A 24373-nucleotide genomic window follows, 5' to 3' on the forward strand; every position below is an offset into this window, starting at 1 on the left:
TTAAATTCCGCGCACGTGGTTCTTATCCTGCTCACGATCACTCGCGCTCTGTACGATGATCACAAAGATAAAAGGAAGTCCGAGTGCTAACTTTTACATTAGACCAACGCTAGACGGGGTGAAACCGACCCGGGTGCGCATGAGATTTGAATACCTAAAATAAAGGAGATGACGTAGCAGAAAACGGTACACTTTAATTGACAGCATAAAGGAACCTTTGGACTGTTTCTTAGAGGTACAATTCTCTACAGCTTATCGACTGATTGATCACACCTACAGCAAAAAAAATGTCAAAAATTTGGATTTCTATCAAACCCATTCCACGATAAACTACAAAAAAATAAGTGCGTCAAAATGGACCAAGCTTATCTATGTTTTATTGACAGGGACACTAAATATTTCGTTGCAGAGTGGTGCTTTTAACTTGAAATCGACTTCAATAGGATGGAACCCCTCATTTGAGACACCTCTATCCGGAGGAAATGTGAAATCATTGGTCACAAACTATAATCCAGAAAAATCCAGAATAAGCCGTAGAAGGAAATAACCATATAACTATAGAATTGTTACATAGGTAACTTACATAGTAAACTTGTCTTTCACAATTCCCGTAAGGGCTGTCCCCTGGATTAAGGTTTCCCTATGCATGCGAGCGCGTAATAATGGCGCATACAATTTGATTTAACAAATCAAAAAAAAACAAGGTTCTAAATATATAATCAGGTAATAATAACGGCCTAAGACTTCAATGCGCGATGCAAGAGCATGGCATTCACGTTCCTTAATTAATATCTCGAAAACTAACACCTTTGAGAGACTAAAACCTTAAAAAATAATCGACTAACAATAGTTCAAGTATGAGAAAACAAAATTTATCAACAAACTGCTCTAAAATTGCTTCCAGAAGAGGAAACTGATCCCGGTCAGTATTATACAAGTGCTCGTCCAAATAGGTTTTCGGTAAAGTTGTAGGAAATTCTTCGTCACCTACATTATGTAAGCTCAAAGACTGGCAATCTCCGATAATAAATTGTCATCAAGTTTTCCCCACTCAGTATTCTTGCACCGAATTTGAGGTGGTTCTTTACGTAATCTTGGGAAAACTGTCTTGTAAACTCATCTAACTGTCTCTACTAAGATGGAAAAAATCCTAGTACTTTTACACCGCTGATATGACAGCCAAGCTTAAATGAAAAACTCGTTCTCTACTTTTAAAAGCATATATGTACAGGCTCCTAAACCTTTTAATGAACCTTTACCAAGATACTATCAAAGGGAGTGTTTTGAATAGCCACTTTAAATTTACTGTAAAAAGTTCCGATGTTATCCTTCTACTCAAGTTATTAGTTAAACACCCTTATTAATAATGATGTATCAAATTAGTCAAACTCTACATGAAGCTTAATGTCCTCAAACTGACAACGCTGACATAACAGAAAAAACAACAGCAAAAGTACCATTACGACATTGAAGCGTCTTTTAATCCGTCATCAGTATCTTCAGCTACACAATGATCGTGTTTGATCGGTGCAAAAGCTTCATGCAATGGTACAGCAGGCGAACGACTTGAGATAAAGCCACAAGAACCACAAGGATGAAGGCCATGGCTGGGAGGAAACCAAGCAGGGCAACCTCGATCCACCTCAGAGCATGGAAAAGGATTTGCTTCGGTCCAGCAGGCTCGAGCCCTTGGGCGATAATGGTAACTTTAGCCAAGTTGAAGGTGCAGATAGCAGTCAGACTCACAAGAGACAGACTTTCACAGATGTTGGCCTTTCGGTCGCGGAATGGCCTCATAAGGAGATGATGCGCCAAAATCAGAACACATGCAATTCCTAAACAGACAAATCTTGTCAAAGGATCGGTGATAAAGGTGCTAATGGTTAGCAGAAGGAACCTTCGACCAACGAGAACGCTTTCCCAGTACAAAGTACCGTGGTCACCATCAGAAGCTGTACGGAATGGGTCGTAAAGAACTCTTTTTATGTCATCGGTATCCTTGGAGTTGCCCGGGAGATATTCATACTGGCTTGTATTTTCTTTCCTCTTGCAACAACGAAACAACCAGATGAAAAGAAAGGGCAGAGGAAATGCGCATGATGTCAGGAACTCTTTGGCGGACAATTTGTCTTTGGAAAGCATCAGTGATCCCCAGAAAAGAACGAGTACAAGGGGGATGATGAATGCCAAGATGAAGACAATTTGCAAGTACTGCCACCACTGCCAGCACTGAATGTTTCCATCTATGAACAGACGCCACTCCAGCTCTACGGGAACGCAGTGCATAAGAGCAAGGGATGTATCCGCGAGAGTTTTGTATCCAAGTAACAGGGTCTCCAGAACAACAGCCAGGTATAGTCTCAGCGAAGGCTTTGGAATGGGGCGGAATCTGCTTATAGCTCGGTGGATGGCGTAAATCAGGGGAATGGAGAGCAAGGTTGCCAGGAACTTCAAGGAGAAAAACAGCTCTTTGGTGACAACATTGAAGCCAGGAAATGGGCATCCAATGCTGCCTTTAAAATTCTTTACCTGGAAATTAAATAGTGCAACGATTGGTGTAACAAAAGGGATGACGTGAGCAGTGGTCTCTGTGGACGTGATCATCAGTATCTCGGCAACTTGATAAAAGTAGAAGGTGATCTTCAGGTACCCAGCATCGTGTTTATCTCTGCTATCTCCGTTTGGTGCTTCCAGTCTGCTGTTAGAATTGGATGTACTCCTAAACCAAACACCTTGACGATACAGCCACGTGAAGACAGGAGGCTTAAAAACAAGGTACAGTGCAAATGCTAGTATGTAAATCAGGCTCACCAACCAAAACCAGTGTTCATGGCACTTTTCCTTTTTTTGACATGACGTGGAATACAAGGCTTCACTGTATCCCTCAGCACATTCGCCACATAATACACCTGTCCTGCTACCATAGCAACCATTGTACGCGTGAGCAGTTGAATCAGCTGGAGTTTTGCAGTATTCCAATGGACATGGAATGAATTGCAGAGTAGATGAGGTTCTATTAACTTTAGAACCCCAAAAGTTTTCTTGAGCTAAAACGTTTCCACGCTCACATTTTGCTCCGTAGGGACACTTGATGCACTTGGTTTCCTTGTGAACATGGAAGCCACTGGCCCATCCTCTCTTTAAGCTGTAGAAACCATCTGGACATTCTTCACAGAGTAATTTGACATACTGCACTCTTATCCAGCAAGTTTCACTTCCCTTCACAAGTTCAAATCCGTCTTCTTCGGTGATTTTCTCGATAGTGATTTGCCTTCCGCTTGGACATCGAAAGGAGGATGAGTCGTCTATTAGTATGGAACTGCTTTTCGTTGCTGCAAAGATTGGATCGTATTGCCTATTGTCATCAGCTGTAAAAGAAGATTGTTCAATTTTCAGCAGACCAGCGCTCTCAGATTGAAGAAAGCAACCAGTTCTCGATCCACGGTAACGCTCCGCCGAACTTGTTTGGTGGAAACTACTGTTAACGATGTTTAGAATTCCAAAACCTGTCCTCAGATACACTTGACCTCCCATGGCTACTCCTTCGTTGTTTTTAAAGGTGCAGTTGTTCAACGTGGCATTGCCATTTAACAAGTTCAAAGTTCCAGCGATACCAGCGTTGTTTTCGAATCGAGTATCTTCAAATATTACTGGTAACTCAAATGTCTTGCTCCACATTAGTTCCTCACTTTTGTTTCCTTTTCTGTTATGCGGACATTGGGGTGGATCGACTTTCGTAAACTCGATTTGGACAATTGCTCGTTCATCTAGTCGATTCACAAACTGAGTGTTGTTAAGAAACCTGCAGTTTTTCACCGAAATTAGTCCACTAACATTCCTCTCTACACTAACTGAAAGAGCACAATCATGTAACCCTTGAAAAGTAACGTTTTCAAGAAGTAGTTTTGCTTCAAAGTCTGGCGACAAATACACCTCTTCTCTGCTTGGCTTCAAGACTGCACGGCTATAGTTCTGTTTGGGGAAACTCATTCCAAATCTGACTGCATCACCAGTGCCTAATGTTTCATTACCTCCCAGTATAAGACTGTTTTTTACAACAAGCGTTTGGTCGCCCGTTGAACAAAAGGCGTCCGTATTAGTTAAACAAGTAGTCGTTGACATCCTTATGCCAATCCGGTTGTTCACCAAGACACACCTTTCAAGGAAGACCTTTACACCTGGTGCTTTGATTAATGTTTTAGGGGGAGCATTGGCCATGATAGCATACCCGTATGTGGAATGAACCGTCACGTGAGTCAAATTTACTCCAAACCCGCCGTGCACAAAGACAGAATTTTCGTTGTTAAGAAACGACGTGTTAAATAATGATACATTCCCATCGCCAAAGAGGTTGTCAACTCTTACGGATACAGCGAAGCTGTTGTCTTTGTGACCCAGGTCTTGGAAAATAGAGTCAGTAATTGAGACTAACACGCGGATAGGATACGTTGTAACGGAACTAGCTTGGGAACGGACAAACACGGCACCTTTTATACTTCTATCATCATTTATAACATGAAATCGTCCCTTCGCATTCTGGAAAAGACATCTTGCTACGGTCATGTCAAAGAAGTCGTTAGGGAGCATGACAAGAATAGATTTTGCATTATACCGGAATTTACTATCAGTTGCTACAAGACTACTCTTTTCACGGATGACGTATTTAATCTCATTCCAAAACAGACCAACAGCTGCCTCTGAGAAGTTGAAAAACTTGCATTTGGCGATGACTATATCAAAGGAGGACACATTGACCAGGAATAGACCATACGTGCCATTGTCGAAAAGAAGGTTTGACGTAGAAACTTTATGGGAACCGTTTTTGAACTTTGGACCGAATTCTATGCTGTATGTGTTGTTGCGGAATTCGCTATCAGTAACCTCAAGTGAAGATTTTTGATTGATGAAAGAAGAAACCTGACTTCTATACCACAACATGGAAATGGCCTTATAGCAATTGATAAATTTGCAGTCGGAGATGACGACATGATAGGAGGGCACATTAAAGAAAACTAATCCATACCTACTATTGTTGAATACCAGGTTCGAGAAAGAAACCTTGACAGAGCCATATTTCAACCTTGATGCAAATACTAAGCCACATGAAATGTGTGCTGGGGAGGACACACCTTGTATAGATACTCTTTTCCCCACAGCTCTCAATTTCGTTCCATTGGGACCAACCGTTTTCAAACATTCGTATGGATTTGACTCACTGTTTATTCCATTGAGGCAAATTTTGCCACCATCGTTTACTAGAAGTAGCGCTTGTGGTAATGTCCGGCAGGGCACAGCAAAAGAGCCACATTGAGGCGAATCTTTGCCAGTGAGACGAGATACGTAAAGACAATCACTCCCTTGGTCTTCCGCACCTAAAGATAACGGAAATGTCGTCATGAAATTGTAGCCTTGTGCTGAATTATTTTCTATTTCCCGCAGAAAGAAAAGGCCTCCTGGCGATTAAAATGTACGCGTTTTGCTTTGTTTTGATTTCGTCCAATGATATTGAATTTATAAATACTTGATCATCGTACAAAATTTAGAAAGGAAGTCGCCGAAACATGTGCAGACACATCTTTCAGGAGAAGAGTCGTTAATCTACGATCTCGAGTTTAATTGATATCCAACATCCCGGGCGCATGTGTACTCCAATGCAATTAGATTCTAGATTTTTTAAATTAAGATCGAGAACTTCCAATCTCTTTGCGAGTAGATATTGAGTGGAATAATAAGGTTACGCGTCCTTGCCCTCCTTCACGTAATCAGTCGAGCGAAGAAAAACTCATGAAAATCTCTGAGCAGGACCAACTTTTGATTACCTCCTCTTTCTTAACGTGCTTTATTAGAATAATTTCACCATTTTTTTTCATAAGAACTTTTAAGCGTTCTTTTAGTCAGTTGAAACTATTTGTTAGGTCGTGGATCTCCAGTTTTCAAATAATTAAACTTACGTCTAAATGCAATGTAATGCAACTGTCCTCTAGAGATATGGGTTGTCATCGACTACACGTTAGTTATTTTTACATCACGCTTCTATGAAAATGTTTTGTTCGAACGTAAGCACTTTCGTTTCCTTGTAGTCGGTAATTTTTCTTTGAAATGAGCCGCACTATTGGTTTTCCTTCGTCAGCGTGCTTCAGGGTTGCGTCTAGCTTAAGTCGATGTTACTAAATTTTGGATCAGCAGACCGCGGACCCTGGGGAACTTGTAGAACCTGTGGAACCCGCGGAACCTGCGGAACCCTATATTTTTTGTAAAAGAATAGTAATGAAATAAAGCATAAAACTAAAAAGGCCTTAACACTGTTTGCAAGTTTGTTTCCGGGTATAATGAAGATTACTTCAAAAGAAAAATTCGTTTTCATTGCCCCTGACGTCCAACTTTAACTGTGTTGACATTCCCAGTGCAAAGGTATGTAATGTCATAAGGACCAATTAGCAGTCCCACCCCGAGTGTTAATAATTGAACCAAAATTTGAAAGCTCTGACGGTTTGAGTACCGCAATATCCGAGAGACGCCTCATCCGAAGGCTCTCAGCAAGTCTATAAGCTGGAATTCAGTTTCAATTTACATGACGCTGGAATGAGGAACACGAACAAAAAGTAACGTCAACGACTGTGATGCATTATTATAGCGAAACTTATAGTCAGATAGTTCTTTGATTGTATTTTCGTCTACGCGTCAGTTATCTGCGAGTATTTTTACTTTTCAGTACTAGGTTGTATCGTGTACTTGTGGTTGATGTTTGTACCGGTGCTTGATGTTACGTATTTATTTTGAGTAATTTGCGAGGTTTTGTGTATAAATTAAGTCTTGCGGATCAATTTTTATGTCCACTTTTAAGAAGCAGCGTCGTCGTCTTTTGCCTGAAAAGCTACGCACTGTTAAATTAAATATCTTTCTTTATCGTGAGTTCATTTGTCGGTGTTAGTTCTCTAATACGTATTTCCTACTCATGTTTAGTACCGTAGGCGTTTGGATGTTTTTTCAAGTAAATGATGAACACAATTGCGTGTAACTTCGGTTACATGCCTGTATAATTTCGCCGGGTGTGATCGGGGCGTTCGGACTCGCGAACTCACAGCGTTTTGCTTCCAGTGGATTCGTATGGCGTTACTCACAGACGCGGTATTAGGAAGGATCATGTAGAGGGCTTAGCAGCCAAACTGAAAACGAGATAAGTTTCCCGAAATCATCCCAAACAATTCACACGATGCAAAAGAACAACCACTTGAGTGGAGTTCATTTATGCTTATTTAAAACTAGACCAAGCATTTTAAAGATTGAGAGCGGGAATGTTCATTTCCATGCAAATCCTTATATTTTACCCAATGCGCAACGTGAACATATTTGCATATTCACAGAGGTTCCGGAGGTTCCGCGGTCTGCTGATCCACAGTTTAGTAACACCCGATGAAGTCTACTTCTTTCACACGAAGTAGAAGCAGAGGAAAAGAAAATAAAATTGAATGTGTAATCAAGACGAGGTGTCAAGCTTGCAGCAGGGAATTTCCCGTTGAAACGAGCTGTAATTTTTCCTTTGTAAAAAAAAACTGTTTGACCCACGTCTTACATGTTAATTCACTGAACTTTGGTCAATAGGAAAAGGAAATTAACATGAGTCATGTTTATTACTCGGGTTATGTAGTTCTTATTTCATGCTTGAACAGTCAGCTATGACCGTGACTCTGGCAGACTGCGCTAAATTACAAAGTAAATTAAAAATAGAACTCAATAGAAGGTGGAGTATTTATTACACTTTTTTTTTTCGAAATATATCCTTGAGTAAGTAGTTTCGATACGTTCTTACTGACCTGTGCGAAAACCACTGATGCACGTGCAGTAAAAAGCCAGCATTACGTATCAAGCCTAATATAACTATTTTATGAACCTTAAACAGTTCAGCTCATGTTCAAACGAGCATGACAGTTGATATAACAGTGCAACACTTCTTTTTCTGTGGACTCAGCAACAAAGTATATTGACTGACAGGAAAACCTACCAACATCATCAAGCTTTTTATGTTACACTAAACGTCAAGGGCATAGTTGGTTATACAATACGGATTTGTAGTGCAACAGTATCCTCGAGGAATAAAGTTTTCATTATTTACGAATACTTGTCTGAGACAAGAGAGGAGAGGACAGTTATTGTTTCGGTTTCCCCTCTTCATAACAACTTGATGACTTTTTTTGGAAAATTTTCGGCAAAAAAATTTAACCCCATCGTTGTTATACAGTCGCTTCGTACTCAATTGACGTCTAAATGCAGTGAAATACAACTGTGTATCAGAAATATGGGTTGTTATCGACTGTGCCTTAGTTATTTTTACATCACGCTTCAATGGGAATGTTTTGTTCAAACGTAAGCGCTTTCGTTTCCTTGTAGTCGGTAATTTGTCTTTGAAATAAGGTTTTCCTTCGTCAGCGTCTTTCACGGTTGCGTCTCGCTGAAGTCGGTGTTACTAAACTTCGGATCAACAAATCGCGGAACCTGCAGAACCCTATATTTTTTGTAAAAGAACAGTAATGAAATAACATATAATGCTAAAAAGGCCTAAACACAGTTTGAAAGTTTGTTTCCGGGTGTAAAGAAGATTTCTAGTATATTTTAATTGCCCTTGACGTCCAACTTTAACTGCGGTGACATTCATACAAGGCCGGGTATGTAATGTCATAAAGAGCAATCAGCAGTCATCTGCCCCCAGTGTTAAGAATTGAACCATAGTTTGAAAGCTCTAACGGTTTGAGTACCGTGATATCCTAGTAACACCTCATCCCAAGGCTTTCAGCAAACCTTTAAGCTGGAATTGGCGGCCTTTCATTCCATCAGTTTCATTGTACATGACGCTGGAATGAGGAACGCCGGCGTAAAATAACATCATTGACTGTGATGCATTGTTATCGCGAAACTTATTGTCAAACAGTCTTCTGTGCGTATTTCGTTTACGCGTTAACTACCTGCGAGTATTTTTACTTTTCATTTGTTGTATCGTGTACGTTGTGGTTGACGTTTGTACCGTTGCGTGATGTTGCGTAATTATGTCGAGTAATTTGTCAGGTTTTGTGTATAAATTTGGTCCTGTGGATCAAAACCGGGGCGTCCGGACTCGCGAACTCACAGCGTTTTGCTTCCGGTGGATTAGTTTGGCTTTACTCACAGATATATATTGGAAAGGATCATGTAGAGGGCTAAGCAGCTAAGTTTCCCGAAATCAGCCCAAACAATTCAAACGATGCAAAAGAACAACCACTTGAGTAGAGACAATTTATCCTTATTCAAAACTAGACCAGGTATTTTAAAGATTGAGAGCGCGAATGTTCATTTCCATGGCAAACCCTTATGTTTCACCCAATGCGCAACGTGAGCATATTTGCATATTCACATATTCACAGAGTTTTCGGAGGTTCCGCGGTCTGCTGATCCACAGTTTCGTAACACCCGATGAAGTCTAATTCTCTCAAACGAAGTAGAAGTGGAGGAAAAGAAAAGAAAATGGAATGTGTAATCAAGACAGGAGGTGTCGAGCTCTTTCCAAGTCTGCAGCAGGGAATTTCCCGTTGAAACGAGCTGTAAATAGGATTTTTTCTTTGTAAAAAAAAAAACCTTTTTGAGCTACATCTTGCATGCTAATTCACTGAACTTTGGTCAATAGAGGCGTTTTTTGGCGGAAAAAAACAGTGAGCGGTCTAGAGCAGGGAATTTCCCGTTGAAATGAGCTATAAACGGATTTTCTTTTCTTTAAAAGAAAAAAAAAATAAGAAAAATCTTCCATGCTAATTGACTGAACTTTGGTCAAAAGAACGGAATCGAAAGTGAGAGTTCTTTTTAATTTGGACTGCGAGACAAGCATTTCTGATCTGGGTGTTAAGTTTCTCTCATAACACATTTAGCTTTTCCAATTCCTACAGGCTTAAGTAAGAATTAAAATAGAACCTCCATTTTAAGAATAATCATCAAATTTTGCCTGGTGTTCGTCCATTAGCTGGGAGCCGCTAGAATTTGTTGGTAACTGAAAACACTGAAGAATGAATGTTTTCGAATCAAGAAAAAACTAAGAACGGTTTGGAAACAGCTTCCCATTTTCAGTTAGCGACAATTGTCAACCATCCGGCGGCTATAACGTTTCTCAAAACTGCAGGTTCTTCGTTAAGGATATTCGAGCCACAACGACCATCAGCAAAGCCTCCCCAAAAAGCTTTTGTTTTCAAATGTGCACATCCATAAGAAATTATCAGAATTCTGGTTCACGCATATATCTTCTTTTTTTTCAATGTAGCATTTAAAGCAAAGGAAATTAGACTTTCTGAACTGTAGAGGTCTACTGTAAAGGAGGAATGACGCACGTATTAACGAGTTCAGTAGCCACAAGGAAGAGGATGATTGATCCTAGAGGAAATACGGCGTAAACAAGCTACTTATACAGATTAATTAAGTACAATTGAACCAAAACACTTCATATACTTACAGCATGATAAGAAGAAAAGGGATACAAACACAAAAACCGACGCCAACTCTTTCATTTTGTGCGACCTGTGATTTCTGGAAGGTTATCGAACCTTACTTGTTGAGGTGTTGCCTTCCTATGCACGTTTCATGTTTACTACCCGGGTTTCATAGTTCTTATTTTATGCTTGAGCAGTCAGCTATTAGCCGTGACTCTTGCAGACTGCGCTAAATTACAAAGTGAATTAAAAATAGAACTCAGTTGAAGGTGGAATATTTTTTTTTCACGAAATATATCCTTGAGTAAGCCGTTTCCATACGTTCTTACGAAAACCATTGGCACACTTGCAAAAAAGCCAGCATTACGTATCAACGATTTTACGCCGAAATCGTTGAAACATGTGAAAGTACATATTCGTTAAGAGAAGGGTCGTCAATTTATGTTGTCGAGTTTAATTGATCCCCAACATCCCGCGCGCATGTGAACTCCAATGCAATTAGATTCTAGTTTTTCATGTAAGATCGAGAACTTTCAATCTCCTTGCGAGTAGATATGGAATGATTACGCAACCATAAGGTTACGCGTCCTTGCCTTCCTTCATGTAAACAGTCTAGCGCCAAAGGAAAAATCTTACGAAAATCTTTGAGAATGACGAACTTTCGATCACCTCTTTGTAAACGGGCTTTCCTAAAATAATTTATCTTTTTTTATGAGCGTTTTTGTCAGCGTTCTCTTACTCAGATGAAACTATTTGTTATAACGTCAATCTCATAGTTTCCAACAAATTGGCGTCTACACGCAATATAATACAACTGTTTTTTTAAGATATGGGTTGTCATCGACAGTTATTTTTGCATCACGCTTTGATGAGAATGTTAACGAGAATGTTTTTTCCAAACGTAAGCACTTTCGTTTTCTTTCAGCGGACCCTTCGTCAACGTGTTTCATAGTTGCATCTCGCTGAGGTCGGGTGTTACTAAGCTACGTATCAGCAGTCCGCGGAACCTGCGGAACCTGTGGAACCTGCGGAACCCTATATTTTTTGTCAAAGAATAGTAATGAAATAATATATAAAACTAAAAAGTCGGCTATTTAAAAGGTCGTTTTCGTGTATAAAGAAGATTACTTTAAAAGAAAAAAATGTTTTCATTACGCTTGACGTTCGGCAACTTAAACAATAATTGAACAATAATTTGAAAGTTCTAACGGTTTGAGTACCGCGATATCCTAGTAATGTCTCATCCTAAGACTCTCAGCAAATCTTTAGGCTGAAATTGGCGGCATTTAATTCATGACGCAGGAATGAGGGACACGAGAAAAACTTAACATCAACGACTGTGATGCATTGTTATCGCAAAACTTCTTGCCAGAGAATTTTATGTGTGTACTTCGTTTACGTGTTAATTACGTGCGAGTGTTTATACTCTTCCTTAGTTGTATTGTCGAGTAATTTGTCAGGTTTTTTGAATAAAGCTAGTCCTGTGGATCAATTTTTATGTCCACTTTTTAAGAAGCAGCGTCGTAGTTTTTTGGTTGTAAAGCTATGCACCGTTAAGGTAAAAATTTTTCTTTATTGTGAGTTTATTTGTAAGTTTTCGTTCTCTAATACACATTTTCATACTCATGTTTAGTACCGTAGGCGTTTGGATGGTTTTATACAAATATGAACACAATTACGCTTGATTTCGGTTACAAGCCTGTAGAATACCGGCGTGATCGGGGAGTTCAAAGCGTTTTGCTTCCAGAGGATTCGTTTGGTTGGCAATACTCACAGACATATCTTGGAAAAGATTACGTAGAAGGCTAAGCAGCTGAACTAACGGTCTAGTTAAATTTCCCTAAATCAGCCCAAACAGCTCACACGATGCAAAAATACACAACTACTCGAGTGGGGTCAATTTATCTTTGTTCAAAACTAGACCAGACATTTTAAAGATTGAGAGCGCGAAGGTTCATTTCCATGCAAATCCTTATATTTCACCCAATACGCAGCGTAAACTTATTTCCATATTCACAGAGGTTCCGGAGGTTCCGCGGTCTGCTGATACGCAGTTTAGTAACACGCGATGAAGTCTACTTCTTTCACACGAAATAGAAGCAGAGGAAAAGAAAATAAAGTTGATTGTGTAATCAAGACAAGAGGTGTCAAATTTTGTTCAAATCTGCAGCAGGGAATTTCCCGTTCAATTGATTTTTTTTGGGTTTCTTTGTCAAAAAAAAAACATGATAATAATTTGAGCTACATCTTCCATGCTAATAACTGAACTTTGGTCAATAGAGGCGGTTATGAAAGAAAAAAAGCAGTGAGCGGTTTAGAGCAGGGGATTTCCCGTTGAAACGAGCTATAAACGGATTATTTCCTTAAAAAAGGAAACGAACAAGAAAAATGGTTTTAACTACATCTTCCATCCTAATTGACTGAACTTTGGTCAACAGAGGCGTTTTTGGAAACAAAACAGTGAGCAGAATCGAAAGTAAGAGTTCTAATTTATTTAAATTGCGAGATAATCGTCTCTGATCTGGGTGTTAAGTTTCTCTTAAGTTGAGCTTTTCCAATTTCCTATGAAGGAACCCGGCCATCATTCAGGCATAAGCAGGAAATAAAATAGAACGTCCATTTTTAAGATAATCATCAACAAAATTTCGCCGCGTGTTCGTCCATTAGCCGGGAGCCGCTAGAATGTGTTAGTTACTAAAAGATACTGACAAATGAAAACTGAATGTTTTCGAACCGAGAAAAAGCTAAGAACTGTTTGGAAGTAGCTTCCCTTTTTCAGTTAGCGACGATTGTCAACCATTCGGCGGCTGTAGCATTTCTCGAAACTGCAAGTTTTTCGTTAAGAAAACTCGAGCCACGAAAATGTACTTAATCGACTTCTTACAATGAAAGGGTAAAAACCAGTTGCAACGACCATTAGCGAGGCCTCCCAAAAAAACTTCGTTTTCAAATGTGCGCATCCATAAGAAATTATCAGAAAACTGGTTCACGTATATCTTCCTTTTTTTTCAATGCAGCATTTAAAGTAAAGCAAATCAGACTTTCTGAACTGAAGAGGTCTACCGTAAAGGAGGAATAAAGCACGTACTAATGAGTTCGGTATAGCCACACGGAAAAGGATGATTGACCCTTTAGGAAATACGGCGTAAACAGGCGACTCATATAGACCAATTAAGTACGATTACACTAAAACACTTCATATACTTACAGCATGATAAGAAGAAAAGGGCTACAAACACAAAAACTGATGCCAACTCTTTCATTTTCCGCGACTTGCGAGTTCTGGAAGGTGATCGAACCTTCCTTCCTATGCACAGTTCATGTTTACTACCCGGGTTTTATAGTTCTTACTTTATGCTTGAGTAGTCAGCTATTACCCGTGACTCTTGCAAACTGCGCTAAATTACAAAGTGAATTAAAAATAGAACTCAATTGAAGGTGGAGTATTTATTACACTTTTTTTTTTTTTTGCGAAATATTTTCTTGAGTAAGCAGTTTCGATACGTTATGCAGTAAGAAGCCGGCATTATATATCAAGCTTAATATAACTCAGTATTTTACACCGAAATCGCAGAAACCTTCGTTAAGAAAAGGGTCATCAATTTACGTTCTCAATTTAAACTGATCTCCAACATCCCGTGCGTTTGTGTACGGCAATGCAATCAGATTCTAGTTTTTCATGTAAGACTCAGAATTTTCAATCTTTTTGCGGGTAGATATTAAGTGCTTACGCAACCATAAGGTTAAGCGTCCTTGCCCTCCTTCATGTAAACAGTTTAGTGCCAGAGGAAAAATCTCACGAAAAATCTCTGAGCACGACGAACTTTTGATCACCTCTTTGTAAACGTGACTTCCCAAAATAGTTTTATCTTTTTTTCTATGAGAACTTATAGGCTTTCTCTTACTCAGATGGAAATATTTGTTAGATCGTAGATCTTCTGCTTTCAAAAAAAATGGCCGTCTAAATGTAATGTAATGTAATACAACTGTGTAATGGAGATATGGGTTGTCATCGACTACGCCCCAGTTATTTTTGCATCACGCTTTAGTGAGAATGTTTTGTCCAAACGTAAGCACTTTCGTTTTCTTTCAGGGGACCTTTCGTCAGCGTCTTTCATAGTTTATCTCGCTGAGGGCGGGTGTTACTAAACTACGCATCGGCAGTCCGCGGAACCTATGGAACCCGCGGAACCTGTGGAACCTGTGGAACCTGTGGAACCTGTGGGACCTGAGGAACCTGTGGAACCTGTGGAACCTGCGAAACCTGCGGAACCTGTGGAACCTGTGGAACCTGCGGAACCTGCGGAACCTGCGGAACCTGCGGAACTCTATATTTTTTGTCAAAGAATAGTAATGTAATAAACTAGAAACTAAAAAGTCCGATGTTTGAAAGATCTTTTTCGTGTAAAGATTACTTTAGAAGAAAAATATGTTTTCATTGCCCTTGACGTCCGGCAACTTAAACTGTGGCGACATTCACCGTGCAAGGGTGTGTACCCCGAGATTTAATAATTGAACCATAATTTGGAAGCTGTAACGGTTTGAGTACCGCGTGTCCTAATAACGCCTCATCCCGAGGCTCTCGGCAAACCTTTAGGCTGAAATTGGCGGCCTTTAATTCCGTTTCAATATACAAGACGCTGGAATGAGGAACACGAGCAAAAAGTAACATAATTGACTGTGATGCATTGTTATCGCAAAAGTTATTGAGAAATAATTTTCTGTGTGTACTTCGTTTACGTATTAATTAAATGCGAGTGTTTATACTTTTCATTTGTTGTATCGTGTACTTGTGATTGATGTTTGTACTGTTGCGTGATGTTACGAAAATATATCGAGTAATTTGTCAGGTTTTGTGTATAAATTAGGTCCTGTGGATCAATTTTTTTGTCCACATTTTAAGAGGCAGCTTCTCGTTATGCTATGCACCATTAAGGTAAATATTTTCCTTTGTTATGAGTGTATTTGTAAGTTTTAGTTCTCTAATATGTATTTTCCTACTCATGTGTAGTACCGTAGGCGTTTGGATGTTTTTAAATAAATGATTAACGCAATTACGCTCGACCACGGTTACATGCCTGTAGAATTTCGGGGTGATCGGGGCGTCCGGACTCGCGAATTCATAGCGTGTTGCTTCCAGTGGATTCGTTTGGTTGGCATTACTCACAGACTTATCTTGGAAAAGATTATGTGGAGGGCTGAGCAGCTGAACTAAAACCAAGCTAAGTTTCCCAAAAATGAGCCTAAACGATTCACACGATGTGAGAGAACAACCACTTGAGTGGGGACAATTCATCCGTATTTAAGACTAGACCAGACATTTTGAAGATTGAGAGCGCGAATGTTCCTTTCCATGCGAATCCTAATACTTCACCCAATGCGCACCGTGAACAAATTTGCATATTTACAGATTTCCCGGAGGTTCCGTGGTCTGCTCAACCACTCGGTGGCTGTAGCATTTCTCAAAACTGCAGGTTTTTCGTTAAGGATAATACTCAAGCCGCGAAAATGTGCTTAATCGACTTATAACAATAAAGGGATAAAAACCAGTTGCAACGGCCAAAAATTTTGTTTTCAAATGAAAGCATCCTAAGAAATTATCGGAATATTGAATACCGCGTATCTTTTTTTTTTTTTTTTTTTTTTTCAATGCAGCATCTAAAGCAAAGCAAACTAGATTCTCTGCAGAACTGAAGATGGGCCAAGCTTATTTACTTATTTTATTGACAGGGACACCAAATATTTTGTTGCAGAGTGATGCCGCTTTTAAGTTGCAATCGACTTGAATACTATGGAACCCCTAATTTGAGACACCTCTATCCGGGGAAATGTGAAATCATTAGTCACAAACTATAACCCAGAGTAATCCAGAATAAGCCCGCCGTAGAAGTAAATTACCATAAAACTATTGAGTTGTTTCTTAGGTAACTCACAGAGCCAACTTATCTTTCACAATTCCCTTAAAGGCTGTCCCCTGAATTGAGGTTTCCCCAAGCAAACGAGTGCGTAATAATGGCGCATACAATTCAATTAAAAACAAGGTTCTTTATACAAAATCAGGTAACAATAACGGACTTCAACATGCACCATGCAAGTGCATGGCATTCACATTAATATGTCTCGAAAACTGACTCCTTTGAGAAGCTAATAGCCTAGAATAATCGACTAAAATAGCTCAAGTACGAGAAAACAAAACTTATAAACAAACTGCTTTAAAATTGCTTCCAAATTAAAAAGGAAACTAGTGTCGGTCAGTATTATACAAGTGCTCATTCAAATAGGTTTTCCGTAAAGTTATAAGAAATTCTTCGTCACCTACATTATGTAAGCTCAAAGACTGGCTATCTCCGATAATAAATCGTCATTAAGTTTTCCCCACTAGGCATTCCTGCACCGAATTTGAAGCGGTTCTTTACGTCATCTTGGAAAAACTGTTTTGTAAACTCATCGAACTGTCTTTACTCACATGGAAAAAAATCCTAGTACTTTTACATCTCCGATATGACAACCAAGCTTGAATGAAAAACTCGTTCTCTTCTTTTAAAAGTAAATATATACAAGCTCTTAAAGCTATTAATGAACTTTTACTAATATACTAAGGGGATGTTTTGACTAGCCACTTTAAATTTACGGTAAAAAGTTCCAACGTAATCCTACTACTCAAGCTATAAGTTAAACGCTCTTATTAAAAATGATATATCAAATTAGTCAAACTCTACATGTAGCTTAATGTCCCCAAACTGACAACACTGAAATAAGAGAAAAAAAAACAGCAAAAGTAACATCACGACATTAAAGCGTCTTTTAATCCGTCATCAGCATCTTCAGCTACACAATGATCGCGGTTGATCGGTGCAAAAGCTTCACGCAATGGTACAGCAGGCGAACGACTTGAGATAAAGCCACAAGAACCACAAGGATGAAGGCCATGGCTGGGAGGAAGCCAAGCAAGGCAACCTCGATCCACCTCAGAGCATGGAAAAAGATTTTCTCCGGTCCAGCAGGCTCGAGTCCCCGGGCGATAATGGTGACTTTGGCCAAGTTGAACGTGCAGATAGCAGTCAGACTCACAAGAGACAGACTTTCACAGGTGTTGGCCTTTCGGTCGCGGAATGGCTTCATTACGAGATGATGCGCCAAAATCAGAACACATGCAATTCCTAAACAGACAAATTTTGTCAAAGGATCGCTGATAAAGGTACTAATGGTCAGTAGAAGAAACCTTCGACCAACGAGAACGCTTTCCCAGTACAAAGTACAATGGTCACCATCAGAAGCTGAACGGAATGGGTCGTAAAGAATTCTTTTTATGTCATCAGTATCCTTTGAGTTGTCCGGGAGGTATTCATACTGGCTTGTAGCTTCTTTCCTCTTGCAACAACGAAACAACCAGATAAAAAGAAAGGGCAGAGGAAATGCGCATGATGTCAGGAACTCTTTGGCGGACAATTTGTCTTTGGAAAGCATCAGTGATCCCCAGAAAAGGACGAGAATAAGGGGGATGATAAATGCCAAGATGAAGACAATTTGCAAGTACTGCCACCACTGCCAGCACTGAATGTTTCCATCTATGAACAGACGCCACTCTAGCTCCACAGGAACGCAGTGCATAAGAGTAAGGGATGTATCTGCAAGAGTTTTGTATCCAAGTAACAGGGTCTCCAGAACAACAGCCAGGTATAGTCTCAGTGAAGGCTTTGGAATGGGGGGGAACCTGCTTACAGCTCGGTGGATGACGTAAATAAGGGGAATGGAGAGCAAGGTTGCCAGGAACTTCAAGCAGAAAAACAGCTCTTTGGTGACAACAGTGAAGCCAGGAAATGGGCATCCAATGCTGCCTTTAAAATTCCTAACCTGGAAATTAAATAGTGCAACGATTGGTGTAACAAAAGGGATGACTTGAGTAGTGGTTTCTGTTGACGTGATCATCAGTATCTCGGCAACTTGATAAAAGTAGAAGGTGATCTTCAGGTACCCAGCATCGTGTTTATCTCTGCTATCTCCGTTTGGTACTTCCTGTCTGCAGTTAGAATTGGATGTCCTCTTAAACCAAACACCTTGACGATACAGCCACGTGAAGACAGGAGGCTTAAAAACAAGGTACAGTGCAAATGCTAGTACGTAAATCAGGCTCACCAACCAAAACCAGCGATCATGGCACTTTTCAATTTTTTGACATGACGTGGAATACAAGGCTTCACTGAATCCCTCGGCACATTCGCCACATAATACACCTGTCCTGCTACCATGGCAACCATTGTACGCGTGAATAGTGGGATAAGCTGGAGTTTTGCAGTATTCCGATGGACATGGAATGAATTGCAGAGTAGATGAGGTTGCATTAACTTTGGAGCCCCAAAAGTTTTCTTGAGCTAAAACGTTTCCACGCTCACATTTTGCTCCGTAGGGACACTTGATACACTTGGTTTCCTCGTGAACATGGAAGCCACTGGCCCATCCTCTCTTTAAGCTGTAGAAACCATCTGGACATTCTTCGCAAAGTAATTTGAAATATTGCACTCTTATCCAGCAGGTCTCACTTCCCTTCACAAGTTCAAATCCGTCTTCTTCGGTGATTTTCTCGATAGTGATTTGCCTTCCGCTTGGACATCGAAAGGAGGATAAGTGGTCGATCAGTATGGAACTGCTTTTCTTAGCTGCAAAGATTGGATCGTATTGCCTATTTTCATCGGCTGTAAAGGACGATTGTTCAATTTTCAGCTGACCAGCACTCTCAGATTGAAGAAAGCAACCAGTTCTCGATCCACGGTAACGTTCCCCCGAACTTGTTTGGTGGAAACTACTGTTAACGATGTTTAGAATTCCAAAACCTGTCTTCAGATACACTTGACCTCCCATGGCTACTCCTTCGTTGTTTTTAAAGGTGCAGTTGTTCAACGTGGCATTGCCATTCAGCAAGTTCAAAGTTCCAGCGATACCGGCGTTGTTTTCGAACCGAGTATCTTCAAATATTACTGGTAACTCAAATGTCTTATTCCACATTAATTCCTCACTTTTGTTTCCTTTTCTTTTACGCGGACATTGGGGTGGATCGACATTCGTAAACTCGATTTGGACAATTGCTCGTTCATCTAGTCTATTCACAAACTGAGTGTTGTTAAGAAATCTGCAGTTTTTCACCGAAATCAGTCCACTAACATTCCTTTCTACGCTAACTGAAAGAGCACAATCATGTAACCCCTGAAAAGTAACGTTTTCAAGAAGTAGTTTTGCTTCAAAATCTGGCGACAAATATATATCTTCTTTGCTTGGCTTCAAGACCACAGGAGTATAATTCTGTTTAGGGAAACTCATTGCAAATCTGATTGCATCTCCAGTGCCTAGTGTTTCTTTACCTCCCAGTATAAGACTGTTTTTTACAACAAGCGTTTGGTCACCCGTTGAACAATGCTGATAATCTAAGCAAGTAGTCGTTGCCATCCTTATGCCAATCCGGTTGTTCACTAGGACGCACTTTTCAAGGAAAACCCTAATGCCAGGTACTTCAATGAATGTTTTAGGGGGAGCACTGGCCATGATAGCATAACCGTATGTGGAGTGAACCGTCACGTGAGTCAAATTAAGGCCAAATCCGCCCAGGACAAAAACTGAATTTTCGTTGTTAAGAAATGACGTGTTAAATAATGATATATTCCCATCGGCAAAAAGGTTTTGAACACTTACGGATACAGCAAAGCTGTTGTCTTTATGACCTAGGTCGTGGAAAATAGAGTCGGTAATTGAGACTGACACATGAAAAGGATACGTTAAAAGGGGACTAGATTGAGAACGGACAAACACGGCACCTGTTGCATTTCTATCATCATTTGTGACATGAAAGCGTCCCTTCGCATCCTGGAAAAGACATCTTGATAGGGTCATCTCGAAGAAGTCGTTAGGAAGCATGACAAGAATAGATTTTGCATTATACCGGAATTTACTATCAGCGGCTAGAAGACTATTCTTGACGAAATTAGTCCTTTCCCATAAAAGAACAACGGCTGCCTTCGAGAAGTTGAAAAACTTGCATTTGACGATGACGACATCATTGGAGAACATATTGACGAGGGCTACACCATACGTGCCATTGTCGAAAAGAAGGTTTGAGAGAGAAACTTTGACGGAACCCTTTGGACCAAGTTCTATGCTGAATGTGTTGTTGCGGAATTCGCTATCAGTAACCTCAAATGAAGACTTTTGACTGACGAAAGAAAAACCCTGACTTCCTTTCCACAACGTCGAAATGGCCTTAACGCAATTGATAAATTTACAATCGGAGATGAAGACATCATAGGAGGGCACATTGATGAAAAATAATCCATACCTACTATTGTTGAATACAAGGTTTGAGAAAGAAACCTTGACGGAACCATATTTTAACCTTGATGCAAATGCTAAGCCACATGAAATGTGTGCTGGGGAGGACACACCCTGTATTGATACTCTTTTCCCCACAGCTCTCAATTTCGTTCCATTGGGACCAACCGTTTTCAAACATTCGTATGGATTTGACTCACTGTTTATTCCGTTGAGGCAAATTTTGCCACCATCGTTTACTAGGAGTAGTGCTTGTGGTAATGTCCGGCAGGGCACAGCAAAAGAGCCACACTGAGGCGAGTCTTCGCCGGTGAGATGGGATACGTAAAGGCAATCACTCAATTGGTCTTCCGCACCTAAAGATAACGGAAATGTTGTCATGAAATTGTAGCCTTGTGCTGAATTATTTTCTATTTCTCGCTAAAAGAAAAGGCTCCCTGGCGATTAAAATGCACGCGTTTTGCTTTGTTTTGATTTTGTCGAATGATATCGAATTTATAAATATTGGATAATCGTCCAAATTCTAGAGAGGAAATCATCTAAACATGTATGTGAAAGCCCATGTTCGTTAAGAAGAGGGTCGTCAATCTACGATCTCGAGTTTAATTGATCTCCAACATTCCGAGCGCATGTACACTCCAATGCAGTTAGATTCTAGTTTTTCTTTTTAATTTAAGATCGAGAACTCTCAATCTCTTTGCGAGTAGATGTTGAGTGGTAAGGTAATAATAAGGTTACGAGTCCTTGCCATCCTTCACGTAATCAGTCTAGTGAGGAAAAACTTTCATAAAAATCTCTGAGCATTACGAACTTTTGATCACCTTCCTCTTTTTCAACGTGCTTTGCTGGAATAATTTCATCATTTTTTCCAAAAGAACTTTTAAGCGTTCTCTTAGTCAGTTTAAATTATCTTTCAGATCGTTAATATCCTGGTTTCAAACAAATTGATGTTTCTAAATTATAATGATTTTAATTATTTGTATATTTAAAAAAATATGTTTTAATTGCTCTTGACGTCCAACCTTAACTGTGGCAGGGGTGTGCAATGTCATAAGGAGCAGTCAGCAGCCATGCACCTGTCCCAGGTGTTAATAATTGAACCATAATTTGAAAGTTCTAACGGTATTCGAGTAACATCCTCATCCGAAAGCTCTTAGCAAACCTTTACCCTGTAATTGGCGGCCTTTAATTCCGTTTCATTGTACAGTGACGCTGGCATGAGGAACACCAGCGTAAAGTAACATCATCGACTCTCAAGTAATTTTTCAGGTTCTGTGTATAAACGTCGCGTAGAATGCCTATTGTTCTCGGGACATTTACTTGCAGTAGCGAAAAAGTTATAGATCCGTTTAGGTTAGTACTGTGGATCAATTTTATGTCCACTTTTTAAGAAGCAGCGTCGTCGTTGTTTGCCTGTAAAGCTATCCACCGTTTAGGTAAATATTTTTCATTATTGCGAGTTTATTTGTAAGTTCTCGCTTTCTAATACGTATTTTCGTACTCATGTTTAGTACTAAAGGCGTTTGGATGTTTTTAAATAAATGATGAATACAAAACGCGTGACTTTGGTTTCATGCCTGTAGATCGGGGGTGATCGGGGCATCCGGACTCACGAATTCACAATGTTTTACTTCCAGTGGTTGTTTGTTTGGTTGGCGTTACTCACAGACATATCTTGAAAATGTAGAGGGCTAAGCAGCTGAACTAAAACCGAGCTAAATTTCCCTAAATCAGCCCAAACAATTCACACGATTCAAAAAAATACAACCACTTGAGCGGGGTCAATTTATCCTTGTTCAAAACTAGACTAGACATTTTAAAGATTGAGAGCGCGAATGTTCATTTCCATGCAAATCCTTATATTTCACCCAATGCGCAGCGTGAACTTATTTGCATATTCACAGAGGTTCCGGAGGTTCCGCGGTCCGCTGATCCACGGTTTAGTAATACCCGATGAAGTCTACTTCTTTCACACGAAGTAGAAGCAGATGAAAAGAAAATTAAGTTGAATGTGTAGTCAAGACAAGGGGTGTAAAGCTTTGATCAAGTCTGCAGTAGGGAATTTCCCGTTGAAACGAGCTGTAAATAGATTTTTTCTTTGTAAAAAACCTATTTGAGCTACATCTTGCATGCTAATTCACTGAACTTTGGTTAATAGAGGCGGTTATGGAAGAAAAAAAAACAGTGAGCGGTCTAGAGCAGAGAATTTCCCGTTGAAATGAGCTATAAACAGATTTTTTTTTCTTGAAAAAAAAAAACGAACAAGAAAGATTGTTTTAGCTTCGTCTTCCATCCTAATTCACTAAACTTTGGTCAATAGAGGCGTTTTTGGAAACAAAACAGTGAGCAGAATCGAAATTGACGGTTCTTATTTATTTTAATTGCGAGACAGTCAACGCTGATCCAGGTGTTAAGTATCTCTCAAAACATATTGAGCTTTTCCAATTTCCTATGAAGGAACCCGGCCATTATTCAGGCCTCAGCAGGAAATAAAATAGAACGTCCATTTTTAAGATAATCATCAACAAAATTTCGCCGCGTGTTAATCCATTAGCCGGGAGCCGCTAAAATGTGTTAGTTACTAAAAAACCCTGATAAATGAAAACTGAATGTTTTCGAGCCGAGAAAAAGCTAAGATCGGTTTGGAAGCAGCTTCCCTTTTTCAGTTAGCGACGATTGTCAACCATTTGGCGGCTGTAGCATTTCTCGAAACTGCAGGTTTTTCTTAAGGATACTTAAGCCGCGAAAGTGTGCTTAATCGACTTCTAACAATGAAACGGTAAAAACCAGATGCAACGACCATTAGCAAGGCCTCCTCAAAAACCTTTGTTTTCAAATGTAAGCATCCGCAAGAAATTATCAGAATACTGGTTTACGTATATCTTCTTCTTTTTTTTTTTTTTTTTCAATGCAGCATTTAAAGCAAAGCAAATCAGACTTTCTGAACTGACGAGGTCTACCGTAAAGGAGGAATGAAGCACGTACTAATGAGTTCAGTATAGCCACACGGAAAAGGATGATTGACCCTACAGGAAATATGGCGTAAACAGACTACTAATACAGACCAATTAAGAACAATTACACCAAAACACTTCATATACTTACAGCATGATAAGATGAAAAGGGCTACAAACCCCAAAACTGATGCCAACTCTTTCATTTTCCGCGACTTGCGAGTTCTGGAGGATTATCGAACCTTCCTCCCTATGTACAGTTCACGTTTACTACCCGGGTTTTATATTTCTTATTTTATGCTTGAGTAGTCAGCTATTACCCGTGACTCTTGCACACTGCGCTAAATTACAAAGTGATTTAAAAATAGAACTCAATTGAAGGTGGAGTATTTATTTTACTTTCTTTTTTTTTTTGCGAAATATTTTCTTAAGTAAGCAGTTTCGAAACGTTCATACTGACCTGTAAAAAAACAACTGGCACACGTGCAGTTAGAAGCCAGCATTACATATCGGGCTTAATATAACTCAGTATTCTTCGCCGAAATCGCAGAAACCTTCGTTAAGAAAAGGGTTATCAATTTCCGTTCTCGATTGAAACTGATCTCCAACATCCTGTGCGTATGTGTACGGCAATGCAATCAGATTCTAGTTTTTCAT

General features: G+C 39.7%; 2 protein-coding genes and 1 long non-coding RNA gene across 4 annotated transcripts; 1 reads left to right on the forward strand and 2 right to left on the reverse strand.

Moving 5' to 3' along the window:
- Nucleotides 1–348: 348 nt before the first annotated feature.
- On the reverse strand, nucleotides 349–13835 carry LOC149038490 (uncharacterized). Of its 2 annotated transcripts, none has more exons than XM_089184549.1 (2): nucleotides 13654–13835; nucleotides 349–5372 (listed from the first exon to the last, which is right to left on the reverse strand). In XM_089184549.1, exons 1-2 carry the CDS (start codon nucleotides 13706–13708, stop codon nucleotides 1504–1506), a joined length of 3924 nt encoding a protein of 1307 aa, XP_089040675.1. In that variant the 5' UTR covers nucleotides 13709–13835; the 3' UTR covers nucleotides 349–1503. The 2 variants fall into 2 exon arrangements, with proteins under 2 accessions (XP_089040675.1, XP_089040674.1); XM_089184548.1 differs by lacking the exon at nucleotides 13654–13835 and adding an exon at nucleotides 10469–10681.
- On the forward strand, nucleotides 12745–15503 carry LOC149038491 (uncharacterized). Its single transcript, XR_016180344.1, has 2 exons — nucleotides 12745–12921; nucleotides 14539–15503. It is a non-coding gene; the product is annotated as an uncharacterized LOC149038491 (long non-coding RNA).
- Nucleotides 15504–16147: 644 nt separating this feature from the next.
- LOC149038492 (uncharacterized) lies at nucleotides 16148–24153 on the reverse strand. The gene is made up of 2 exons (XM_089184553.1): nucleotides 23868–24153; nucleotides 16148–21118 (listed from the first exon to the last, which is right to left on the reverse strand). The coding sequence occupies exons 1-2, from the start codon at nucleotides 23920–23922 to the stop codon at nucleotides 17274–17276; spliced, it is 3900 nt and encodes a 1299-aa protein (XP_089040679.1). The 5' UTR covers nucleotides 23923–24153; the 3' UTR covers nucleotides 16148–17273.
- Between the last annotated feature and the right edge of the window lie 220 nt (nucleotides 24154–24373).

The sequence above is a fragment of the Pocillopora damicornis genome, chromosome 10, assembly GCF_964200805.1.
Source record: "Pocillopora damicornis chromosome 10, jaPocDami1.2, whole genome shotgun sequence".
Lineage (NCBI taxonomy): Eukaryota > Metazoa > Cnidaria > Anthozoa > Scleractinia > Pocilloporidae > Pocillopora > Pocillopora damicornis.